The sequence below is a fragment of the Solanum verrucosum genome, unplaced genomic scaffold, assembly GCF_900185275.1.
Source record: "Solanum verrucosum unplaced genomic scaffold, falcon-dt-bn FXZP01000218.1, whole genome shotgun sequence".
In the NCBI taxonomy this organism is placed as follows: domain Eukaryota; kingdom Viridiplantae; phylum Streptophyta; class Magnoliopsida; order Solanales; family Solanaceae; genus Solanum; species Solanum verrucosum.
In genome coordinates, this window is record NW_026020464.1 from 695,035 (window position 1) to 705,625 (window position 10,591).

The window sequence follows — 10,591 nt, forward strand, 5'->3', positions numbered from 1 at the left end:
GAACATAAGAAAATAAATTTTAAAAAGTCCATTATTTTCTAGAAAAAATATTATTATGTATGTATGAGGGTGAATGATAAGATGTGATGGAAGATGGAAATGACATAATAAATGAAAATTTTCACTTACAGAATTTCAATCTTTGAACATGATCATGATACGTATATCAATGAACTTTTGATTCAGATTAATAAAATATTAAGTATGTTGAGTCATATATCACATTTCAAACTTTTGGTTCAGGTTAATTTAGTACCCATTTGATCATAGATTTTTCAAATAAAATTGGGGGGAAAAATTGACAAATAGTGTTTGTCCATACAATTTGTCATTACTTGGCAAGTATCAAATAACCCAAATTCCCAAATACTAGAAAAAACTAGTATTTAGGTCATATCTTATTATTTGGGAGCTTTTAAATATTCAAATTCTACATCAAATTTTTATCTTTTACAAAAACATCCTCTATAGTAGTTGTTTGCGTTGTATTACATTTACGTGAACACCAAAACAGTGATGGAGTATTTAGTGAATATGAAAGTGATGATATGGTTGTTGATGAAAGAAAATGACGAACAATCAGCTTTGGGTAATAAAGTCATGTGCTTTGTCTAATTCACGATGTACGGAATGATGTTTGTTGCACTCACTCCGAACTACCACAATGTCATGGACATTACTTATTATTTGTTGCAACAAAGATCTAATTGACTTGTTGCGGAAGTCATGAATCTTATTACGTCGATATTTCTATCTGCTATGTAATACAAAATGTATTACAACGGTTAGTTTTGATATTTTTGATATGTTTCCCAAATATAATGGTGAAATTTCACCGAAAAATTCACCCAAATAATATTTGGTGGCCAAACACCAGCTTAGTATGTGTTACAAATTGGGTGGAGGGTCCACTCGCCTTTAGGATTTTGGGTCGTGACAAAAGACATGTCCATTTTTCATCAATATATTCAACAATTGTACAAAAACACCTGTCCATTTGAAGCATATTCAGTTAGAAAGCAAAATAACAAATACCATACTACCATAATTTCATACATAATCCCTAAAATTTCTTATAAATTTCACAGAACCTTATAATATGATCATGAAATGCTACAATTTCATTGATTCACCCAGGATTATTTCCATAAGTCTAATTGGTTCGCTACTTGCAATAGTCTAGTTGAAGGGAGTTTTTCTTGAACAGATGACTGAGTATCCATTTGAAGAGCACACATTTACCTGCAACCAACATGCATAATCCATCTGCACGTTAAACAACTCGAAAAGCCCCCAGAAAAAGATATTTTAGGTTTAGATCCAAGTGATATTTTAACACATTACTGAGAAACCTACATCAACATAATGTTGATTCACTACAAGAAAATGTTTGCATCTGAAAAGAGTACATTTGAGGGAATCCGATGACTAGCAGTTGGCATCGGTAGTATTGAATATCTTACCAGAATAAGTACAGAGCATCATACAGCAGGGAAGCAGTTATCTTTCGGAATATTTTCAGGTTGAAGTTGTTACTGCAGTCATTTGTTGCATAAGTATTTCTTCAACTCTATCTGTAAAGCCTGAGATAGTCTGTCGTGCATTTGTATCCAACGAGTTTGCCACTTCCTGTAAGGATGAAATGAATAAAAGATCCAACGAGACTGAGACTCTGAGAGGCAATAGGCCAACCTTCCCTTTTTTCCACAAGAATAACCGAACTTTTTTTCCTACTAATTGGAAACACTTTTAGGAGGCGATTTGAATCCTAATAACAGAAATTTTGAAATTTGGTGGGCTTACTAGGTCCCAATCAGCACGATGTATCATTAGCACTGTACAATTACGTTAACTAAAATGACCTTCCATTGTAGTGATGTTTTGCATTTCTCTTTGACCGTTATAGATCATGCAAGTTCAAGTCAGATTACCATTCACAATGTAAATATCACATCTATATTTGGTTAATAAATCCAATCCCAATAGGACTTCAACACAAAGTCACAAACTGTCCAGCACTGGTATGAAATGGCTATAATCTATAACAACGCTATGAATAAACAACTTACCGCAACCTTGCAAAGGAGGGTCAAAGATATCTGTTGTGAGTACTGACTTGAACTCTTGAGAGATACCAGGGTTAAACCAGAACTGGTTAAAGGCCAACCTTGAGGTAGCTTTATGAAAGCATCGATTCCACCAACCATATGAGCTACTATTGTCTCGTCTCTATCCACGTAATCAAATGAATGCCTGTTTGGTTTGAGTAGATATAAGTACATAATTCAAAAATAGTTCAAATAAATGCAACATCAGAGGCCAAGAGAAAAAACACTTGAGCCACTTCGTACGTATAAATTTGGTCCTCTTTCTCCACCTTCTGCATAATTTTCTGGTCCCTTCTATAGTCAGGACTAGGATTTTACATACTCAGTCCACTCTTATTCAATTTACGAAGCTTCTCCTTCTTTCACCGAATTCAAACAGTTTAGCGCATCTTCTTCGACCCATTAATTTCAAAGGATTTCTCACTGATAGGAGGAATGACTTCCTCAACATAATATCAACTCCAGTAACTGTAGAATAGGATTATATTACTCGGTAATCTAATCTATTAGTCAATTAAGATTGTGATCAATGTAAATATAGACTTTGATCACCTTTCTCCAACTACTACTTCAGATTCCATTACATAGTTAAGTCACATTAATAACTCCAATTTGAACTCTTATACTGTTTCGTATTTATCCCAATAGCCCACTTAATAAACCAGTTATTCAACACAATATTTCAGCACTGCTCCAATGCCATAAACCCCTCAACAAGATGCTCGCAGTAAAAATCCATCCCTTGCTTCTTCAGAGATTCCTCGCATACCAGCGTAACTAACTTTATCACTCTTTTTTAAAGTAGAGCAGAATTTTCTAACTTGTCTTGAGATTTATTTATATTACTCTTTTATAAGGTATTAAGATTTATTTATGTGACTTAGTCGGATTAAATAAATGGAGTTACTTTAGTGTGTGATTATCAAGTTGCAACATGTGGAGCTCATCTTGATACTTGTAATTCTTAATTTTGTCCTCTGGGAGAGAAAAATAATTAGCTCTCCTTTTGTAGCTTACAGGCAATGCATCCTAAGGTACAAATAAAATGTCCATTGGTTTTTCTTTCTAAAATTTAAATGTAACTAACATGAATAAAGCATCAGAAATTGATAAATGAAGTGCTAAAACCATTATTGACACAATAAGAAAAAAAATGTACAACACCTCTACAAAATGATCTTGACTCAAATTGCATGCATAAAGTACAAAATAAGAACTAACCTTGAACTATTTGCACTCTTCACTAGAAAGCGCCTTAACGTGCTAAGAACAATTCGATCTTGCACCCTTTTAACGAACCACTCCAAAGAAGATCTATTTTCAAGAACTCCCACAGGGAAATAGACCTGTCTGTAATCAGTGGCACTATGTGAATTTTCATGTTGGAAATTACTTCCAAAATAGGAAATTAAATACCACTTACGTCTTACGCTGCAAAATCAACTAAAACTTCACATCAAATTTGACTTTATTAAATAATAAAGGATAATGATTTATGCTCAGGCATCAAACAAATAGATTTACACAAGACAAAACTTAGTGAGATCAGTAGAGTGTACAAGAAAAATGAAAAGGAAACACACCTTAAGGATTTTGCAGTATCAGTTATATCGCTTATAGATACATCATTTGGGAAAATCTGAAGAGGATCACCAAAAAGTAGATTGAGGTATAATAGATCAGAAATGGCAGCATTATATCTTATTGACCAGTAAAAACTAAGGAAAGCAAGCAGTTAATTCAACAAAGGAAGAAAATCAAACAGCTTGCAGGTAAACCAATGATTCAGTCGGTTATAACTTATAAGCAACCAATATACTGGAAACACAGAACAGTAGATTTTTTTGTTTCTGCATGACTTGTTGTATTTCATCTAACACACTCTTTGTAAGCACAAAACCAATTTTCTTAGCCTAAGTTGTTTTGATAATTTAACACCAGGCATATTTAGGTACTTTGACTGTTTGCTACAGCGAATGTCTGTTGCCAATGTATCAAAATGTGGGTAAGTATTTTAATTTCTGGCAGATATAGAGAAGGATAATAAATCCACTTTAAGCCAATGTCCTGTCAGGAGAAAGTTAAGTCTATGTTAGATTTGTTTTATGTAGAAGGCTCGTATTTCATACAACGTTATGCCACATTCTCTTCCAAAACATCATCTCATCAGTGGAAAGAAAAATGAGTTATTCATTTATTTTTTGGGTTAATAGCTATGATAAGTTTGCGTTGCTACTTCATATTGGCTGGTAATATAAATTTATAATAGTCAAATATAACATATTTTCTAATTGAGGGGACCAAAGGTACACAATTTAATCAATTGAAGGTTAAGTATGTTGTGTCATATATCCTTTTTTTTTTTGATGACAAGGGAAACCCGCAACCGCTACCTTTTGGGTGCGCACAGGGTAAAACCCATGCTCCTATGCAATAGCTCGCAAACCACATAGAAGAGGTAACCCACACTAGGCAAGCCCAGTGCGACGAGCTCGACCCAGAAGGCAAACCCCTTGCTTTCGCTGGCAAGGGGTTTCGAACTTGAGACCTCCAACATGGAAGTCCCAAGCCCAAACCACTGGGCTTTATGTGTCATATATCACAAGGACCAATAACTTAGGGACCAAAAATGCAGTTATCCCTAATTTTTATGTCACAAACTGCTGAAAAAACATACCTCAACATGTTTTAGCTCCATGGTTCCATCCATCAGTTCGATTAACAACTCATGATTTTGCTCTGGTGGTTCAGCAACATCGATTGTTTGGTTGTGGAGCAAGTTTTCTAAGTTTGGGATAAAAGTTCTCAAAGATAATCTGATGCGGTTCCCTTCAAATTCTACTATCTTAAGACCAGAAAATGCATCTTCAATTTTTTCTATAGCCTCAAACCTGATTATATTGTAAAATTAAATGCACCGGAGTTAGACAAGAGAGAGTGCGGAGAACTATGCAAAGTTTACTTTCGAAAATACCTGTTGAAAGTACTCTCAAGTTCTTCCAAGGACTTCAAATTCAATTTGCTCTTTTCAAGCTGATTACCTAATTCAAAGATCTACATACAAAGGGGGCAAAACAATGATACATAAGTGTTAGAATAGGAATAGGTTTATACAATCCTATTAGAATAAGAATATGTTTATACAATTCTATTAGAATAGGAATAGGTTTATACAATCCTATTAGAATAGGAATAGTAATAGAAATAGAAATAGGAATACTAAATAGTATCCTACTTGGTAAAGGATTGTATTCTAGGGTCTATAAATAGGGTCTCAATGTAATAATGTACACAACAACAATTCAATAATATTCTTTTCCTATATTTCTCACATGGTATCAGAGCCTCTACAAACTTGGTAGAGAATTAAAGAGCTTCCGCTGCCGGCGGGTGGCACCCATATATGCTGCCCGTCTGGCCAATGATTATGTTAACAAAAGTTGGGTCACCGTGTATCTATCCGGGGACTATTTTCTTATATCTAATTTGTGTAGCACCGTGCTATCATTCCGGTGACTACTTTTTCATATTTAATTTTTGTAGCACCGTGCCATCATTCTGGTGTCTACTTTTTTGTGTAGCACTGTGTCATCATTCCAGTGACTACTTTTTCATATATAATTTGTGTAGCACCGTGACATCCTTCCGGTGACTACCTTTTTTGCATATCTTATTTGTGTAGCACCGTGCATCTTTTCGGACTACTTTTCATATTTAATTTGTGCAGTACCGTGGATTTTTTCGAACTATTTTCTCATATCTGAGTTGCATAGCATCATGTGTCTTTTCAGTGACTCCTCAGATTTGATTTGCATAGTTCCATTCGTCTTTCCGGTGACTCCTCAAATCTGATTTGCGTAGGGTTGTGCCATCATTCCAACCCTACCCGTTTCTTTTTCAGTAGGGTCGTGCCAACATTCTCACCCTACCCATATTATTTCTCTTTTTCAATGGGGTCGTTCCATAAATTCAAACTATCCTATATAATTTATATTTTCTAGTTGGGTTGTGACATCATTCCGACTCTACCCATATAATTTTATTTCTTAGATTGTGACCACTTTTAGCCATCAAATCTAATACTCCGGCATATGAGCATGTTCTGGCTAGTTTTTCGGTGACTTGTCTGATATCAACTCGTCTAGTGATTCCAACATGATCCATATACTTTACACTAGATTTTGAGCACTTACGACCGTTGCATTGTGAAGAAGTCTATATGGAGCAACCACCTAATTTTGTTGCTCAGGGGGAGTTTAGTAGCCTTGTATGTTGATTACGTAAGTCACTCTATGGTCTGAAACAGTCTTTGCAAGTTTGGTTTGGAAAGTTCCAACACTGTAATTTTATCACTCTTCTGTGTTTTATCGGCATTATGCATCAAATTCAGTATTTCATGAGAAGACCAAGCACATTGAGATTGATTGTCAATTTTGTGAAGTCGAGTGATCAACTTGCAGATTTCACCAAGCCCCTCATCAGTCCTCGTGTTAATTACATTTGTAACAAGCTAGGTACATGAATTGTATGCACTAGCTTGAGGGGGAGTGTTAGAATAGGAATAGGTTTATACAATCCTATTAGAATAAGAATATGTTTATACAATTCTATTAGAATAGGAATAGGTTTATACAATCCTATTAGAATAGGAATAGTAATAGAAATAGAAATAGGAATACTAAATAGTATCCTACTTGGTAAAGGATTGTATTCTAGGGTCTATAAATAGGGTCTCAATGTAATAATGTACACAACAACAATTCAATAATATTCTTTTCCTATATTTCTCACAATAAGTAACCTTAATTTTCTTTTAAAGAAATAACAGAACAACATCCAAATATGCTTTGGCAGTTCGCCAGTAGACAGATTGTTATGCAATGTGATAATTGAGACTACGAATAGACTAAAAAATTGTTGTTGCATCAGCCACTGACAGCAAGATTTGCATTTAGATTATGATAATAAACTACTCTAAGTAGTCTTGCAATATTGAAAAGATGTAAGAACCTTAAAGTTATGTTCTACAGGTGCACTTGACAAGTTTCCTTTATCTTCTCCAGGTGTAGAACAAGGAAAATTTGTTAGTGCTCTTCCTTGTTCAAGTCCCTAAAATATAAGGTAAGATACAATAAGTATAACAATAACAAGCATTTGAACAAAGTTGGGAGTTCTAAGATTTAGAGGAATCATGATAAGATTGAAGCATTAGGCTTGGACACAGAAGAGGGAAAAAAATAGAAAAAGAACAAGAACTGTTCACCTAGCAAGAAATATTCAGCTGCTAATCAAAGTGTAATTTTTTTAAAGGTAATTTGATTGAATTTAACTGGTTCAGCAGTATAACAAAAGTATCCTTGCTAATATTTCCACTTGAAAAGATTCAATTACTGACAGCTTACCATTAGTTTTCAAATGAAAAGACCACACAGAAGAATTATGCAATGATTGCAACTGAGAGGAAGTGATAAATCATGAAGCTAATGGATTGTCCCTTCTAGGCCCCATAGAGTAGACACAAGTTTCAACTATGCATCTCATTAGCTGCTGATCAAATTTGGAGTTCTTGCCACAATATTCTTCACATAGAACTTGAAATTGTAAAGTTGATTCACTGGCAAACAAAAAGCAACAACAACCTTCCGTTTTTCCTCATTTTCTTAAGAAAATAAACACAAAGTTTTAACTCACATCCAGCCAAAACAAAGAGATACAAAATCAAGGGGCAAGAAAAGCTAAGAATTTAGAAGTTCCTTCTTCTTAATGTTTGTTCCACAGTCCATTCATCAAAATTATTCATGCTGAGAAAAATGCTCCAAAAAAATGACACATGGCATCTTCCACAACACCTCTCTATGTTTTCAGACTTCTCCTCATATTCATAAAATTTACTGGAGACAGGTGAGGAAGTAATTTATTCATTTCTAAGTATCACCAATCTTTTACACGTCTTCCCTATCAATGAAACTACCAAAAATTGTCGATGTGTCACCAAATAAGAACATGATGATCCCACTTCGTATACTCACGGAAGAAAAATAATGAAAAAACTTTACACTTGTGTGCTCCCAATACATGGATGATATGGTAAAGGTGCAACAGAGTTGACATCCATTACTGCTAAACAAGCTTGAAATATTGTAAAAAACATATGCACTAACACAAATAGTAACGAACTTCAGTATAGAATTGGATCACACAGGGGTTAGAAATTGTCACGTTTACATTCTTCCACCCACATGCAGTTTATTTGATATTTCACCTTAACACTTTAGGGTGAGCAGCCAGATACCATAAAACTATAGCATGTCCAATTTCTTAAGGAACCAACAAGTAAATGTGTGTCCTAAATCTGCAAGCAATCCCCCTCCACCCCACTGGCCCACACTGATCAACAAACTTAGTTTAGATTCAAGTAGAATCAGCAGATGAACAGAAACAAACCAGTGATTCAATGAGCTCCAAAGGACAACTAAGGCCTTCAATATCATTCACTAATTTGCTATAACCTACAGAAAAAAAGAAAAACATTTCAAAATCAGAAGTCGAGCACGTGTCGCAATCCCACATAAATCTGAATTTTCCAGAACCACCAGGAATCCTCAGCACCTTCAACATATTCCCTTGAAAGCCCCTCAATTTCATCTGCAATTTTTGCATTTTTAGCCTCTTCTGTGCTTAGCTCATTCTTCAAATAATTCCAAAATTCATCTGAAGTTACAAACACGAGAATTATAATGGCAGATAAAACTCCCTCCCCTTAAACATACGTGTGTGTGTGTTATACACATACACACACTTATAGAGGGAAAAAGAAGATATAAACAGCTTTTCTTCTACCTAAATCCTGATCAGACGAGAAGTTGACTTCTGAAGCATCACATAATATCTGTTCCACTTTGCTCTGAAAAATGATACCCAATGAACAAACAGGACTTTGATAGAAAAATATGGTGAACATCACAAGCTGTCAAAGAAAACATGAAATGATCTATTCACAAAGAAATAACCTCTCTTGTTCTCATCAATTTTTCTATTCCTTGTCCCTTATTGAGTCAATTTGATCCTTTTCAGAGCTAATGTGTTTGGTATTGGTAACATTGCATTCTATGATGAACTCATTTTTCATTGTTTGGTTATCTTAAAGTGAAAATGTTCTCTTCAATTAAAACAATTCCCATCTACAAGGGGGGTTATGGCTTCTTTAGCTAATGAAAGAACTCATTTTCCTTTCCTAATATCCCAGCTTTGACTCTATGTTACTTGTAACATTATTTTCAACCTTAACTACTCAAAATTATATCCAACCAACACTGGAAAACAGTCCAGAAACAAAGACCGCTTTCCTCCACACCAACCACACAACTGAAAATAGATAAGTCATTTTCCTTTTGGAAAAATAAATTTTGATCCTTTTTTTTTATATCCATGTTGTCTGCACCAGCTTTCACACACCTCAACTATCTCCACAAGATACCTACACCTCCTAACACAACAAGGTAACTATGTCCACCAAGGCTAGAACATATGGAAAAAACCACCTAGTGTGTTTTTGTCTCTGGAATTTGAACCTGAAACCTCGGTTCTCGACCCACTTCATTGACCACTAGGACTAGGTCACTAGGCCACACCCTTGGATGTGCAAAAATAAATTTTGATATTAAGAAACTACAGGTATTGTAATTTTTCCATATCCAAATGCTAAACGAGTGTGCTCAATTTAACTTAACTGAACCAAATTCTGGAGCTAAATAACACAAAACTACTCAAAAGTTTTCATCTTTTTAACTAAAATTATAAAAAAAAATGCAAAGTTCAAGTTTTTTTTACCTCAAATTGAAGTGTACAATCTTCCAGTGATTTCTTCAATTCTAAACCAAATGCTTCTGGTTCTTCAACACTTCTTTGAATATCTCTAAGCTCTTGAATCTCCCTATTATTACCATATTCCAAAGAAACAAACATTACAAAAAAAAACAATTTAATTTAGCTTGAAAGTGCAAAGAAAAAAGGGGACCTGCGAAGAGAATCAGCATCATTATGACTTGGATTTTCCATTTTTTGCTCGAATTTCGTAAAAAAAAATCCAGATTTTTTCTGTAATTCAAACTCCCGCCATTGTTATACGGGTTTGTGGTTGTGTTGATTAAAGAGGAAAGAGACGCTGGAGGTGGATCGGGTAAGTCAAGCCCATATAGGTTGGCCCATTTATATAAGCCCATTAAAGTCGGGCCAAAATTTAAAGTTTTTTCTCTTATAAATTTTAGGGAAAACTACATAAATCCCACTAGTTTAGGACCTAATTACTAGAATTCAAGATAGTTTCGATAATTACATCCTATACCATATTTTGTCAGTCAGATACATGTATCATTACTCGCGAGATACATGTATCCGACGGTTTGAATTAAAGAGATACATATTTTAATAATATTGAATAACCTATTTCCTTAAATAAATGAGTAATTTAGGCTTAATTAATA

The 10,591-nt window shown here is 34.5% G+C and overlaps 1 protein-coding gene across 1 annotated transcript; it reads right to left on the bottom strand.

The window, feature by feature from the left end:
- Positions 1–1,462: 1,462 nt before the first annotated feature.
- On the bottom strand, positions 1,463–10,265 carry LOC125808817 (uncharacterized). The gene is made up of 12 exons (XM_049488477.1): positions 10,126–10,265; positions 9,939–10,041; positions 8,949–9,012; positions 8,718–8,819; positions 8,553–8,617; positions 7,119–7,217; positions 5,083–5,162; positions 4,786–4,999; positions 3,692–3,747; positions 3,330–3,458; positions 2,070–2,253; positions 1,463–1,629 (listed from the first exon to the last, which is right to left on the bottom strand). Exons 1-12 carry the CDS (start codon positions 10,164–10,166, stop codon positions 1,519–1,521), a joined length of 1,248 nt encoding a protein of 415 aa, XP_049344434.1. The 5' UTR covers positions 10,167–10,265; the 3' UTR covers positions 1,463–1,518.
- Positions 10,266–10,591: the final 326 nt, after the last annotated feature.